This window comes from Dermacentor variabilis, chromosome 11 (genome assembly GCF_050947875.1).
Source record: "Dermacentor variabilis isolate Ectoservices chromosome 11, ASM5094787v1, whole genome shotgun sequence".
Taxonomy (NCBI): Eukaryota; Metazoa; Arthropoda; class Arachnida; order Ixodida; family Ixodidae; genus Dermacentor; species Dermacentor variabilis.
In genome coordinates, this window is record NC_134578.1 from 99,148,346 (window position 1) to 99,164,791 (window position 16,446).

General features: G+C 48.8%; 1 protein-coding gene across 2 annotated transcripts in view; it reads right to left on the bottom strand.

Annotated features, from left to right (window-relative positions):
- Window positions 1-16,446, bottom strand: part of LOC142564882 (uncharacterized) — a 44,460-nt gene that overhangs the window by 12,224 nt on the left and 15,790 nt on the right. For both annotated transcript variants that reach the window (XM_075676072.1, XM_075676073.1), the window contains exon 3: window positions 12,844-13,030. In XM_075676072.1, coding sequence (XP_075532187.1) covers window positions 12,844-13,030 — 187 coding nt within the window. The remainder of the gene's footprint in view (window positions 1-12,843; window positions 13,031-16,446) is intronic.

The window sequence follows — 16,446 nt, forward strand, 5'->3', positions numbered from 1 at the left end:
CATCTCGCGTTTCCCACTTGAACTCGACGTCTGATTTCATGGGATGAGTCAGTGGTTCTGCCGTGCGGCGAAAGTCCTTGCAAAAGCGTTTATAGTAGGCGTAATTTAAAGGCCACGAAACTTGCGCACTGCTGGAATTTTGCTATGGTAGCTGCCTTCTGCGGGCTAGGGCGGAGTCCGGACATCCTCATGGCGTGGCCCAGGAACAAGAGCTATTTGTACACGAAGCATACCTTTTAAGGCTTCAGAGCGAGTCCGAATGACTTTATCACTTGTAGTACAACTTCAAATCCATTCAGGTTATCGCGAAAATTCGCAGAAAACATTACCACGGTATCTAAATAGACGATACACGTCTGCCACTTCACGCCTGTCAGCACTGTATCCATCACGCGCAGCAACTTTGCGGGCGCCGAGCAAAACCAGTACGGCATGACTCTCAATTTGAAGAGGCCATCCGGCGTAATAAAAGAAGCCTTTTCTCGGTCCCGCTTGCCGGCATCGATTCGCCAGTAGTCGGTATTGATATCCATCGAAAAAAAAAATACATTTCATTGCAGAATTCGTCCAGTGCGTCGCCGCTTATTGCGAAGGCCTTTATGTCCTTCTTAGTGACTTTTTTAGGCTACAGTATTGGATGAAAGAAAACAGACTTCCATCATTCTTTTTTAGCAAGACAATGGGAGACGCTCACGGGCTTTTGATAGCTGGGTGATTTTGTCATGCACCATCTCGTTTTCGTTTCGAAACTAAGCAGGGGCTCTGAAAGAAGGGTCTAGGTCATTCCACGATTATTATGCGCTGCTGATTAATTGGTGTTAGTCGAATCATCGATGGTGCCAGAAAGGCAGTCTTTGTAAGAAACCTCGAAGCTGTTTCGGTTAACACACGGGAAGACATGGATTGATGTCGAAAGTTGATGCGGGGAACGCGGGGGTCCAGGCAGATGCAGGAGAATTGGAAAGCACAACCATCTTGTTGGCTTGTACAATTTCTGCGATGTATGCGATTGTGACGTCCTTGTTAAGGTGTTTGCACTCCTGACTGAAATTTGTCAGCATCACTTTTGCTTTCCTTTCATGCAGTCGACCAATTCTACTTGCGACGCAAATTTCACGGTGGAGCCGTCGAGGCTCGTACGACGCCTTTCACATATGCGGGCGGTTCACTTCCGATGTAACTTATGAATCTAGAGTGAATCGGGATGCTGACTTGATCTTTAAGCGCATTCAAGGCACGGTAACTGAGACTGATATCCAGCGATATTCCTTGGTTCGTGGACAGCGTCATGGACTTGGACTTATGTCGATGACAGCAACATGTTGTCCTAAGAAGTTCCTGCGGAGGGCTATTTCATGTAAACATTGCTGCACGATAACAAACGCCTCAGGGTAACTTAGCTTATGAGCTATTACTGTCGCCAGGAAGGTTCCGGTTGGCGTTATTTATTTCCCTTCTTTTTGAGAGCCATTCCATGCAATCTTAACTCTCATTAACTTGGCGGCGACAGATTCACCGATGGAGTTGTAGGCTACAGTGTATACTAGAGCAATGACTGTATGACCATCGGGAAGCACATCGAGATTGGTGGTTTTCGTCTTTTATTGGAATCAGGTCGGTGTGTGGAGTCGCGGCTGCGTAACGTCATCAAGTATGTTTTAGGCCGCGTTTTCTTTCTGATATCGAGGAGTTCTTTGGATCGCGACGTGTCCTTTCGGAATCGTAGAGATGGTTTTCGCAACGTCATCGTCGGCGACGGAGGAGCTTTCTCATTTCGACTAAAAGAAACCGCACCACCATCGGTTGCTGCTTTCAGTTTTCTGGATAAGGGCGAACGAACCAGCTACGAGTTCGGCCAATTTAGGGTCGGCGCTGAGGCAAGATGTAGCGACCTGGCGAAGGCGAACGGGAAGGCAGTCGAGGCCTCTGCTAAGTCGCTGCGAGGTAGTCGGCGATTTCACGTGTTCGCTCGTCTTGCAGTGGATGCACCGCGTTGACGGCGAACCCTCGTAGTCTAATCTCGCGGTGCGGGCATCGGCGGTAGACGTGGTCTGTTTACCCGCTCTGATAGCACAGCGGGCGGTAGTGAGAGGCACTACCTATGTCTGCCTTCTTCGGGTTGCTGCGTGGGCTGTAGGTGGTGGTGATCGCGGCGACTGGCTACGCCATTGCGGCGTTACGGGTGCTAGTGCTGGTGCGGAGGTGAAACCTGACAGCAGGCGATGGTGGCGCCGATAATTGTTTCTGGCAGGGGTCGCGGCGATTCGTGCGCTCCCAGTCACACATAGGGAACTCCTAGTTACTGCCGAAGTTCTTCTTTCACGAAGTCTGTGATCGAGGCTTGTTGTTTCAACTTGACATTTCGGCGTAAACACATAGCGATTGTATTGCCCAGTGCGCACTTACATTGTCTTCTCGATGGCCGTTGCTTCCGTTTAAATTTCTGCGACGGTCTTGGTAGGTTTCTGCAGAGAGTTCTTACTTTATCCCCCGCATCAAGACGCGAACTTTCTACTCCTCTGACATGCCGGTATTGGCGTGGCTAAACAGGTGAGTCATGTCCTCTGTGAACATTGCAACGTTCTGTATTGACGCCCGCGCACGGGCTTCGAGCCGCGCTTCGGCGCGTTCACTCGGCACTACACTTGCGAAGCCGCTGCGACAGAAGTCCTGCGTCGTTAAAGTGACTTCCGATCCTCTGACCAAGTTTTGGCAACGCCTTTCAAGAAGTATACAAGGTGCAATTTGTCCTGAGTGTTCCAGTTGTCGAAGGTCATGCTGAGCATAAAAAAGCTAAACCACTGTTTTTAGTAGGCAATTTAATTATGCTTATTTCTTATAGTAGATTCTTATTCTGGTTAACCTCCCTGCCTTCTACTTTTCTCTTCCCTCCTCCTCCTCCTATTCTATATGTTGTCTGACCAAAATCTCTGAGTTATCTGTGTCTTTTAGTCTAATCGCTGACTGCACAAAGAGAGCACGTTGACGAAAGTCTTTAAGGTATGTGCTTACTTATAGTGCCCCCCCCCCTTGTCTATAAGGAGGTGCTTACAAGACCTCAAGCTGTACATTTATGTCGAGATTTTTTTATTGCAAGTGTGTTCATAAAACTAGCAAGGAAGGAAGGAAGGAAGGAAAAAGTAGAGAAGGAAAGGCAGGGAGGTTAACCAGTTTAGCGTAACCGGCTTGCTACCCTACACATGGGAGAGGGATGGGTGCGATGAAAGATGGGGAAGGGGGAGAGAGAGAGAGCACATAGCACAGCACACAAACATCGTCCGGTAGAGTCTATCAATCTGGCATTGTACGTGATAACACTGTCAGAGCCGCTTGTCCAATCCCGTCTCTTTCAAAAACTGAAGTAGTCCCTTCGTCGCCTTCACCTGCGATGTCTTCTGTCGGCGGCATGTGAAAATCGTGTCGAGGGACAATGGTCTAGTGTCAAGGTGCGCGAGAACGGATGCCAGGGACTGTCGCTGAACATTATATTCAGGACAGTCGCACAGAATGTGTTCCAGCTTCTCCTCGCAAAGACAGGCATTGCAGAGAGCGTTGTCGGCCATTCCAATGCGGAATGAGTAAGATTTCGTGAAAGCCACCCCTAACCATAAGCGATAAAGCAGAGTCGCCTCGCTTCGGCGGAGTCCAGTTGGCATATAGAGATGCATCAAAGAGGGCAGGTAGTATTGACGGTTGCTCTGGTTGGTCTGGCTGTTTGGTGTGCACCATGAAGAGAGCGTCATCTCCTGTGCAAGCACTCGAAGTCTGCTAGCTGCGTCGGATCGTGAAAGCGGTATGGCCTCCTCTTGTGCGTCTTCAAGGGCTGCCCGAGCTGCATTATCGGCGTCTTTGTTTCCAGTGACGCCGCAGTGACTTGGCAGCCACTGAAACGTCACGTGGTGTCCTTTCTCCTGTGATGTATGGAGTAGGCATCTAATATCGAATACGAGCTGTTCGAATGGCCCGCGACGCAGAGCTGATAGTACAGATTGTAGGGCTGCCTTTGAGTCGCTGAAGATGGACCATTGTCGAGGTGGCTCCCGACTGACGAAACGGAGTGCAGCGCGAAGAGCAGCTAGTTCAGCAGATGTCGATGTTGTCGGGTGGTCAGTCCTAAAGCTGATGGTAATAGCTTTTGCTGGGACAACCACAGCACCGGACGAACACTGGATATTTGTGGAACCATCAGTATAAATGTGTTCACTGTCCGCGTACCTCTCGTGCAGAAGAAGCAGAGACAGTTGTTTGAGGACAGGCGACGACAGTTCAGACTTTTTTCCGATTCCTGGTACACTGTGGGGCTGATAAGACACCAAGGGGGTATCGATGGTTTAGATGCAGCGGTGAAGCCCGAGGGAAGTTTGTCGTTGTACTTGTTGATAGTCTTAGAGAATGATGATTGGTGCCTGTCTGAAGGTAGTGCTGCAAGGTGGTGATAGGGGGCACGTGCAAAATGTCTGATGTGCGTTCTCAGGGCTTCCACCGTAATGTGAGTTCGCATTGGATGGTCCCGAGCAATCGCAAGAGTCGCCTCTGTTGACGTACATCTGGGCAAACCAAGGCAGACTCTGAGTGCTTGAGCTTGTACTGCCTGCAGAACACGAATATTTGTCTTGCAGGTGTTGTTCAGTACAGGTAGACTGTATCTTAAAAAACCGAGAAAGAGAGCTCTGTAGAGTTTAAGCATTGCGTCTACTGACATCCCCCACGTCTTCCCTGTCAAGTATTTGAACAACTGGGAAGTAGCTGTCAGGCGCCGTTTCATGTAGGCCACGTGTGGGCTCCAACAGAGGTCTCGGTCAATAATGACGCCAAGGAATCTGTGGTTTCGGACATAGGAAATGGTCCGCCCATTGATTTAGATGATATAAGGCGTCATCGGTTTCCGTGTAAATGCGACTAGTGCGCATTTTTCAGGTGAAATGCTGAGACCCTGTTTACACAAGTAGTTCGCTGTCAAAGTGGCCGCTCTTTGAAGTCGCGCACGTATCTGAGGACGTGTGACTGCCGAAGTCCAGACACAGATGTCGTCAGCGTATGTTGAAATCTTGATGGTAGTTGGCAAGCATTCAGCAAGTCCAACAAGAGCGAGGTTGAATAGCGTCGGGCTGAGAGCACCGCCTTGAGGAACGCCCCTGCTGGTATAGCGTCGCGTAGTTGGGCCATCGTCAGTTAACACATAGAATGATCTTGCAGACAGGTAACTTGCAATCCACAAAAAAACTCGACCACCTAGGCCAACCGTCGCAAGAGCGTCGAGAATGGCCTCATGTAATACGTTATCGTATGCCCCTTTCACATCTAAGAATAAAGCTGCAGATAAACGCTTACGGGACCTTTCGTGCTGGGCATATGAAACGAGATCAACTACACTGTCGATGGAAGAGCGGTCACGTCGGAAACCAGCCATGGAAAGCGGATAAATCTTGTAAAATTCAAGGTACCATTCCAGGCGGCCAAGGATCATCCTTTCCATTATCTTTCCTACACAGCTGGCCAGTGCTATTGGGCGGTAAGAGGTGAGTTCTAATGGGGATTTGCCCTGCTTTAAGAGTGGCACCAGGCGGCTTACTTTCCATTCGTCAGGAACATTTCCCTCCTGCCATGAGGAGTTGTAAAGGCTCAACAATTCTATCCGTGCGGACTCTCCGAGATAGCACAAGGCCCGGTATGATATACCATCTGGACCCGGAGATGATGAGCGCCTGCAGAGAGCTAGTGCCGCTTCGAGCTCCTCCATTGTAAAAGGAAGGTCCATGCGGCAATCACGGGAATGGGGAACGTCAGCTCGGGCTGGAGGATCTGGACGAGCCGCTTGGGCTGCGATCCGCGCACAAAAGTCTTCTGCGACATCGATGTCTTGCCGCCCTTGGAAAAGCGCTAGCGCCTTGAATGGAAAACGCCGTTCCGGAAGGCAACGCAGACTTTGCACCGTTTTCCAAATGTGAGACAGTGGCTTGCGGGGGTCGAGTGTCTGGCAAAACGTTGCCCACCGTTCCGACGCTAATCTATCCATACGACGCTGAATCTTCTTTTGCATCCTCCTGGCTGCCCTAAGGTCATGGATTGATTTTGTACGTCGATATCGACGTTCCGCCCGGCGACGAAGCGCTCGAAGTCGCTCTAATTCTATGTCGAAGTCATTTCGCGTGGAAGAGATCGTCATCATGCGAGTGGCGTTTTGCATCGTCATTTTAATCGTTTGCTCTAACCCAGAGGGTAGGCCCTCGCGGCAGGCATCTTCCATCTCAGATTTGAAGTTGGCCCATTGAATCGTCCGAATGGTATTCCGTGAGCCTGATGTAGACGACAAGCCTTTGATGTTCAGATAGGTGGGAATGTGGTCACTCCCATGTGTCTCAATGTCTGGAAACCACTTCACACATCTGGCGAGAGAGTTGGAGACGAAAGCAAGGTCGAGGCAGCTGCCGTATGTCACGCCTCGAAGAAAGGTGGGGCTACCATCGTTCAGGAGAGTAAGGCCATAGTTGTGGGCGATACTTGCTAATATTCGTCCTCTTGCATTTGTCCTTGTACTTCCCCATGCTGGATGGTGTGCATTGAAATCTCCTATGATGACCCATGGGGCGGGACAAACACTCAAGGTATCCGCAAATCTTTTGGTATCGAAATTGCTGGAAGGCGATATATACACGCCTATGAGAGTAAACAAGAGTTTGTTCTTTTTAACTGTGATGCATATATATTGATTGTCGTCGTGGGGCGCAATTGGTTGCAAAACATAGGTGAGTTCACGACGAACAAAAACGACGATTTTGCTGCATGCACCGTTTGTTGATGAGATGATAAACTCGTATCCTGACAGTCTTATTGGTTTCGACAAGTTGGGCTCACAAATGACGATGAGTGGAAACCCATTGGTGTAGACAAACTGACGAAAATCTGAAATTCGTGATTTTAGCCCTCTGGCGTTCCACTGGATGACGGACGCTGCTTTGACTTCTTTCCGGAAGGATGGGGTAGGAGTAGCCATCTTTCTAGTTGAGGGATGCAAGCACTGGGCTTAAGGCGTCCAACACTTTAAGTGCGCTTCGAGCAGATGGTGTCCTCATGTCCACTAAAAGCGCTCGAATGGCCTCCATGAGAGAACGTAGCACCGAGATGACTTGACGGTCTGTTTTAGGTGAATCATCCATGGCCGGAGAAGGATCAGGTGGGGCCCCGACCTTCTGAGGTTCTTTCGCAAGGGAGCGGCTCGGTAGCGTAGGCCATTCCTCTAAAGATAGAGTCTTTTCTGCTTCCTTCGTGGAAGTGGTGGGCCCTTTCGCGGCGCGGCTAACTGGCACCGCAGAGGAGTGGGTACTGTCACTTCGCGCATGCGTCTTCTTCGAAGACGTACGATGGTGCCGACGTCGACGCCGACGCCGGACTACTTTGGCTGCCTCCCTGTGGGCCGAATTGTCTCTGGCCATTTGCTTGAGAACCGCGCGTTCCCTCTTGATGCGGGGACAGTCTTTCGACGAGGCCGCGTGAGGGCCGCTACAGTTAGCACACTTAAGGACCGTGGCACCGCAGGTCTGTTCTGCATGAGGTTCAGCGCAACGGGGACACAGTAGCGAGTTGGGACACACGCCCTTGACGTGTCCTAGCCTGAAACACTGATGGCATTGAAGCGGCTTCTGGATGAATGGTCGGACCGGATGTCGAAAATGTCCGACTTTAACGTGGGATGGGATACAATCCCCTTGAATATTACTTTTACGCAGCGCGTATTCCCAAGGCGGCGCACTTGCGTAATGATCGTGCCTTCGTATGCCGGCTTGATGAGGCTAGGTAAGTCATCATTAGGAATGGCTATGTCGATGTCGTAAATCACACCGGCTATGGATGTGTCGTCGATCGGGATAAAGGGGCGCATTTTGATTCCGCCTAGCTCCGTGATCGCTTGAAGTTTTCCAAGCGCACTCGCGTTGTACACGTCTATGGCGAGTATATTCTTGCGTGGATTTATTCTTATATCTTTAATTTGATCCGGCACCGCACGTTCCAGAAAAATGGATAGGGCTTGCCTGTTCAGCAATCGTAGGTTGCTTGATGGCTCTTCCGGCATATAAATGATGACGTGTGGCCAGCGCGCAGGCCTTGACTTCATAGTCGTTGTGCTCGCAGGAGTTGACGGCGCTGTGTTGACGATTTTTCTTCTCGCCCTCTTACTCCGGATGGGTATGAAGCCGTCGTCGGATGAGTCGTCCGACATGGAGTACAGCTCGGTGTCTTCGGTGTCACTGGGGGAGCCAACTCGCTTCCTTGCGGTTGACGGCAGTGATGACGTCTGGCCAGGCGGGCCTCTAGCATGCTCCGCCTCCATGGCTGCAAGACGGGGAGGCGAGGCACCTCGAAAGCCGAAGATTTTACCAAAAATTCACAGAGCACAGAAACAAGTGTTCTGCCAAGAAGACACTTCGTCGTCTTCTCTCATAAAACTAGCAAGGTATATATTTCAGTCAGTATGTAAACAACTCCAAGCATCATTTGTCCAGGGTACAGTAGGGTACAGTCCAGGCAATGCACCTGATTAAACATCATGCATCCTTCGAAGGGGGAACCTAATGCTAACGAGAATTTTTTTGCTTAGCATAATTCTTTCAATATTGGAAAACTTATAATCATCTTTAAAGTACAGGCTCTCGAACACAATGGACATGTCCTACGGCTTGCGCACTTTTAAAAATTGTTCAGCAGCTACATCGAACTGATTACCCTTAGTGGTCCCACCATTGTCTGCATTTGCTCTATATCTGGAAATTGCAACATTCTTTACATGCCTAATCCAGAAACAGCTATCTATTTAATCGTAGAGTTACTTCACTGTTCAAGGACGTCGTCTTACGAATCTCATGACGCAAACATTTTTGAATCCCAGCTATACTTGGAGTTATCTCTCATACATCTGGCTTCCTGTCTGTTTCCGTCTCAGCTAGAGCGCTGGAAGCTACACGGCGAAGAAGTCAGAAGGAAAAGCTCCGGTCAAAAACTCAGTGTCGCGGAGGCGAAAGGGCTCGTCACGGCACGCCATGGCAGCCGCCGTAGACTACACAACGCAGCACGTCACTCCAATTTCGTACCTACTCACAGCTTACGCAGATACGCGCAGTGCAAATATGAAATTAGTTTTCTGTCTATTTGATACCGCAGACATATAAATGTTGTTCATTGCATCACGTCAAGAGAGAGAGAACATGATAAATGAAAGACAGGGAGGTTAACGAAGACTAAGCCCAGTACTCCACACTGGAAGAAAGGCCAAAGGGGAGGGAAAGAAAAAGAAAAGAATATAACAGTTTTCTGCTCTATATTCAGTGACGCTCACTCAGTGCAGATCATAGGCGATCGCTCAATCCGGTAGCTTTCAAATATCGCAGCAGCGCTTTTGTGGCGTTTTGGAGCTGCGATATGCCAGGCCATGGTCGCGAGATCTTGCTCAAGGCGAACGGTTTTCTATCTAACTGATTTAGAGCTGCGCAGAGGTCGTGTCTTTCATTTTCAAAAGATGTGCAGAAGCACAGTAGATGTTCTAGAGTCTCTTCGACACCACAGGTATTGTACTCGGCGCTATCAGCGATTTCATTCAAACTCCGTATATGCAGTGGTGAATGCGACGCCCAAGCGTAAGCAGCACAGCATTGTCTCCTCATTTCGCGGAAGCCAATGTAACAGCCGCAGTTGCATAGATGGGTCGAGGGAATGTAATCGATGCTGTGTGAATTAACGTGTATGCCACTTCTCCAGTGCCATACGGTGCGCTAGCAAGCTCAAGTGTGGAGCTCCGTCTGTCCTCGATAAAGGTGTAGCAACAAGGTTCGCTCCTTCGTGTGGTTTCCCAGCAGCTTCGTCGACGAGGTCCTTCCCGCATATACCGTAATGATCCGGCAGCTACTGCAACACGACGTCTTGCCCTGTCGCGATATGATGGTGCATTTCTCGTATCTCCGACACGAGCTGTTCACAGGACCCGCGACGAGGACCAGAAGAAAACATTGTAGAGTCGCCTTCGAATCGCGGTATTTCGCCCACTGATCAGCCAGTTGGTTCTTAATGTAATGAATGGCACCTCAGAGGGCAATCTCTGAGGTGCCATCATCATCGACATCAAATCATTTATCAAGGGAGAACAAAACTTGACACACTCAGGTCATTCTTCGACGTCCGGTATTAGAAAACCGACGAAGAGGGCGATATAGACTCGAAAGCAAGAAATGCGGTGAGCATAATTTATGTTGCCCAAGGACGCTGCTTTGCCAACTGACAGCAACGATAGTGTAGTATCAGTCCAACAAAAATGCCGGGGAAAACGGGAGCAACGGGACAGTTAGTCCTAAAGAGGGCGCTTTCTTGCCTCAAGGGACTAGCTGCAGTACTGTGCGTGGCCTGTACGAATTTGGGAGAGTAAATGCTTAGTCCCTGGTCGGAAAGAGAATAAAGGTAGGACGAACGGCAACAGTTATTCCCCATGCACTCCGCTGTTTTCGTCCTTGTCGGGGAGTGACGCGGCGAAAGCGATGTTGCCTATAAATTGTGAATAATGTGAACTTTGTGCACTGTTTTTTGAACTACATGCAATAGTACTTTGTCTCTTCGGCAGAAAATTGCGTGAAATATAAAAGGTGGAATGCGAAAAGCCATGCAATCAAGTGCACATCATAAGTGAACGATATACAATAAACGCTCAAGTGTACTGTTGGACTGCCAAACGTTTTTGGTGAATAGTACCTAAGTTTCTTCCGTTCCAAGAAGATTACAAACTTATGCAAAGCGATGCGTAGCTTAAACGGGGCACGCTAGGAGACACAGAAGTCGGCCTTCTTCGACGTCTTTCGTGCCTCGTTTATTTATTTATTTATTTATTTATTTATTTATTTATTTATTTATTTATTTATTATACAGTCCCACATTCGCTCAGAGAGCATTACAGTGGGGGGGGGGGAAGTAATACATATGTTAAACAGTTGTAATTATGGTTACATAAAAAAAAACACGGTGACGAATAATGCAGTGCAAGCAGCATATCTATCCGCAAGCAAAAAAGAAAAAAAAGAAGAAATGGACTATATGTACATATATACACACATACATGGGCATACACGAACATATGAACATATATACACTCAGAAATACATATAGTAGGCAAGCAAACGCGAAAAATAACAAGAGAGAAAAAACATCGAAACACGCGAAATGATCACATGTCAAGCAGTTCATTGAAAAAGTCTGAATTTGATGTTTTAGAAACGGTATCCTGAGGCAGAGCATTCCATTCATTGATGGTTTTGGGAAAAAAAGAATACTTTAACAAGTTCGTTCTTGACTTCATTGGCCTTACTTTTAATGGGTGTTCACGGCGATGGGATATGTAATGCGGGTTAAGCATATATTTTGATTAATGCCAGTATTGTTGTAAAAGATCTTATGAAAAAATTTAAGACGCAAGCAGCACCGGCGTTCGGCTAACGTCGTAAGCGCTGGGCATATTTTCATTTGTGTGACGCTACTAGATCTGCGATAGCTCCCTGTGATAAAGCCACTCTCGCCGCACGCATCTCACCTAATGGGTCTCACTTTAAATAATGCTAATAAGGTTAGGGCAGCTTTCTCTTTGCAGTCGCTTATGGTTGTTAGCACACGCAACGTTAGACTCGGTCCGCATAGCATGCACAGAATGTCGAATCTCTGTTGTATTACCGCCCCTGCGTTCAGATGCTTAATCTTGCCACAGTATCTTGTCTCGTCAATCGAGCTGCCCTGGTGTGCTGGTTACAGTACCAGACGAGAGCATGAGGACATAAGTTCGAGTCGACCTTTGGGACAATTTTATTGCAATAGCAATTATATGGATACTCCAGACGAATTTATGCCGTCGCCGTGAGGTTCCGTATAACGTCCAAGGGCGATAAAATTATCGTCGCGCGCCGTACGCTGTATGTGCGAGTGAAATCGTGCGAGGGTGAGCCAGCGATCGGGGCTCATTCTCGTGCATGCAAGGGAGGAAAGCGGAGAGGGAGCGCGCCGTCTTCCGTCGCGCGCAAGGCTCCGAGGGGAGGGAGAGGGGCGGGTTCACCTCCGGACGGCCCGGACGGCCACGCGCGACAGACCGGGCCGCTATATTTTCTAAGTCATCTGCGATGGGGACAGAGTCCGCCGCGCGCTGTGTTTTCGCAACTGAAGTCGCGTCGAGGGGAGACGCACCCGCAAGGTCAGTTCACTCGTTGCTGTATCCGCGTTTCCTTACTCCGGCGTTTTGACAGCGAGTTTCTGCGGTGATCGAGTGAGATGTGTTCATGTTTACTTGTACGCGTGTGGGACAAGGCTTGTTAATTTACTTACTAAACGTATGTTTACAAGTTTAGACGGCCCATAGAACTACCGCCCTTACTTGGTATAGCTGTCGACTAATTTTCTATTGCCTTTCTATTCTTCTATCGCCTTTCGGGTGAAATTGCGACTTTTTCTTTTCTTTAGCTCTTACTTTTTCATCTGCCTATCAATGGCTAATTTTATTATTTCGTTCTTTGAGGGACATAGGAAAAAATGACCGTTGCTCCCTTGAGGAGCATCGCAAAACTGCAACTGTTAGTCATTGAAGGAGTAACCGCATGAGCAGTAATCGTTCACCCCTGTCAGTTACCCCTAAAAGGATGAAATATTGTGGCACAAAGAATAACCTCGATAACCCATTTCGTCCTTTATAAGCCATCGGCATTATCCACACTTCATAGAACGTTTTTGTTACTAAAGGCTCGCCCCATGAAGTTCCAACCCAATACCGGGAAGAGTGCGGCATTTGCTTCAATACATTAGGAGCCCATATGAGAAGGAAATACTTACCTGCAGTGTCTTTTACACTCCTGGCGATTTCCAAAGCAATTAGCCCCTTCAGGAGGAAACCACGGCTCAGCTTTAGTGAAGTACTTCCTGCATTTCTGGGTGGTGTGGTTGTAATAATACGCCACATCTACACAATCCTGGCAAGGATAGTATGCTTCAGCGAAACAATTGGAAGGAGCAGGTAGGTCTGGAAGAACACGAAAGGCAAATACAGAATTTAGCCCAATTGAAAGATCTGACGTTCTAAAGTGAAGAAAAAAATTATTCAAAAGCGCCTGATACTGTTTTCAGAATTTAAATGAACGCAACGCTGCCGCTAACTCTGACACAACTAGAGAGAGTGGCAGCTGATTTGTATCGACTTCATGATACTCCATAAGAAGCACTACCCGTTGAAAAATAACTTAGCTGTAGAGATAAACGGCGTAATGCGAGTGGCGGCCTATTTGAATCCTTGCTATAAAATGCGCTTATTGCCGTGAAATTTAAAATATCTATTTTTGAAGGGCGCAATTGTTAATTTGCTTAACCATTGTGGGCTACATCACCGTCCGCATGCAAGACCAAAGTTGCTGGCTACCCTACCGTTCATGCGATGCCACCACACACCCGTGCGACCAGAGGGTGAACTTTTCCTACTCACAAATCCAGGCCAAGCCGATTCTCGTTCCGCTCTTCGCTAAGTGCTTATAGCGTAATGGGCCAGTCTTACTTCTGAATATTAAGTTTCTTCATTTACAACAATTAAGTGTAGAAAATGGCACGACGAAAAGAAATGGACGCGCACTGTCCACATTTAGTCTGATCCGAAGCAACTTGTGCTAACGACATGATCACGACCAAGCTTGTTTGCCACTTCCACAGAAGGAATTTACATAGACATAATGTTGGTAATGCTCTTATCTACAGATATTGTTTTAAGCTTTTGGCGACGTTCTACCACCATGCGCACCTCAGGGGGATTCTGAATTCAGGTACCGTATTACTGAAGGTATCGTGCCACCTGAGCGTAAGCATCTGAAGTTGCATCTAAGCAACTAGTTGGCCTACAGAAAAACAAATAACGCAAAGCGCAGGGTGATCATCGCGCATCAGAGAGATCTTAGGTGGTGGTGAGCCACTTTTGGGAGTCACAGAGGCAGCCACAGTGCTGCGCCCTAGTATTCCATTAGATTACGTTACGCCGGTAGGCGGCAGAGACTGCAACAACGGCACATGCGATGATGTGTAGAGGAACGGCCCATAGCAGAACTATTGATTCAAGTATTTCTATGTTTGTCGACACGACGTGCTTGGCGAATGGAAAAAAAAAAGATTGTGCAATATGTGTGCAGTAGTAGGCCACCTATGTACATTCTACTGCAATGTACTTTCGTTGTTCAAGAAAAGCGGTCTCCATATTAACTACGGCCCACGGGCCTTATCCCACGCGCAAAGATGTGGCGATCGGCCCACAGCCAGCGACGATGCAGCTGATGGCGGTCGACCCGCAGGCGGAAGGGACGCTTGTGCCCGCAGAGACTCCGCGGCGCCCCGCCTGCGAGCAGAGCTGTTCCACGAGACCTTGCGCTATTGCGCTTGATGAGGGGAACCGGCATCACTTCAGTTACAAAATGACGCAAGGACGCCACCCCGTCCTAGGCAGCGCCGACCAATCAGGCGCCTCAGGCGACCATCGCACGAGGAGCGCGTGACGCTCCGTTTGGACGCGCCCAGCCATCACGTCAGAAGACGCGCCGAAGCTTTCTCGCCATCGCTCAGGCGTTCTAGGCTCATAAAGTTTTCCCCAGCTATTCGTCAGCGAAAGTACAGCATGCAAATAACCGTACATAGCACAAACTCATCTCTTCAGTCCAGAGCAGGTAGCAAGCTTGTGTGTGTGTGTGTAGTGATCTTTAGAAGAAAGGAAGAGAGAAGTGCAGTGCCGTAACTGTCTCTCAAAGGAGGACACCTCAACAGCACTGCGCAGGGTAAGGGGAGTGGGGAGAAAAGGATCAGGAAGAGAAGGAAAGAAAGCGGCAAAAAAAAGAGAGGACAAGGTTGAAGAAGGAGCGATGCGGCGCTTATAGCCGCGCTCTCAGCTGCGTTTCGCAGCAAAAGTCAAGGAGGGAAGCAAGCACTCTTTTGACGATAGAGGCGTGCGCTGCGGGAAACAGAAGGGCTCCCTCCGCGTCGCAAGGCAGACCCACGCGACGATACGAGGCACAAAGCGCAGTGCGCTCAACATCAAAGGATGGGCAATGCAACAGGAGGTGCTCGAGAGTCTCTTCTTCGCCGCATTCCACACATGCGGGGCTGCCAGTTCCGTGCAGTCTGTGCAATCGGGAGGTAGCAAGCTTCAGTCCACAGCTTGGTATGGTACGGAGACCTTTCAAGAACTCGAAAAGAATGCACCAGCCTACTGCTTGTATTGGGGGAATATAATATCTGTCATAACTAAGGGGGAAAGGGGGGGCATAGGTGAGGAGTTAAAAAAAAAAGGTGACTCGTAAGCAAACAATAAAAGCTGCTGGATTGTCGTATTCTGATAGCCAATCTTTTTTTACCGCATGAAACACATGGGCATGGGTTCTATGCAGGATGCGCCGAGTTCCTTGATCGCACAAGTTCTACCCGAGTTTGCTCGACGGCAGTCAGTGAACGGAAATAGCATGGAACGCGCAAAAATAGCCGGCGAAAAATAAATGTCGAGAAAAGGTCCCGTATGACATCATCGCACCCTGCGTGGCATACTGCTTTCGCGTCTCAAATGCAGAAGGCTGCGCAACGAAATGCGCCAGCGCCGCGTATTGTTACCAAGGTATAGTCGCAACTTAAAAATACCATGACTGCCCGGTGGTCTATCTGCACCCTTGCCCTGAGCAGTTTCCATGCCTTTCTTGGGCGCGTCATGGGCATGCCTCCTTTTTCGGGCATTATCTTTTTATCCTCCGTCGAATGCGAACAGGACACATGCGCCGCATTCTAGCACTTCGGTGGCAACCAAACCTGCCCGAAACATGGAATATCCACCGTTGCCTCCTCGATCCGGCCAACAGCAAGAACATACAACAGCCCAACTTGCAAAAGATTACTCACACCCATCCAGCCACGGACGCAGAATTTCTTCAAGAGCTGATAGATTGCTAAGTAAAACCTCAACCTACTACACTCGCTCCAGCATACACTGGCACCACTAACGACCACCTGGACACACCCATACAAGAAGCAGAAGTACGTGAAGCCATCCTCGCACTCCGCCCTAACTGGGCCCCGGGGCCTGATGGTATTACTAATAAAATGCCTTGCAATATAGGTGAGGATTTTATACTAGCCCTCACAGCTTATTTTAGCGCGTACTGGAAACTTACACCTCCCCTCACAATGGAAAGCGGCCAAAATCATGATTACCAAACCAGGGAAGCGCCTCCTACTCGAAAACCTCCGCCCTATCTCCCTTACTTCATGTGTCGGAAAGGTCCTCGAACACGTCATCCTCAAACCCTTACACATGCATGTGAACAACAACCTTTTCCCCAATACCATGGTTGACTTCCGCCCTAAACTTTCTGCTCAAGATATCATGATTCAGCTCAAGCACCAAATTACCTATGGCGATAAAAG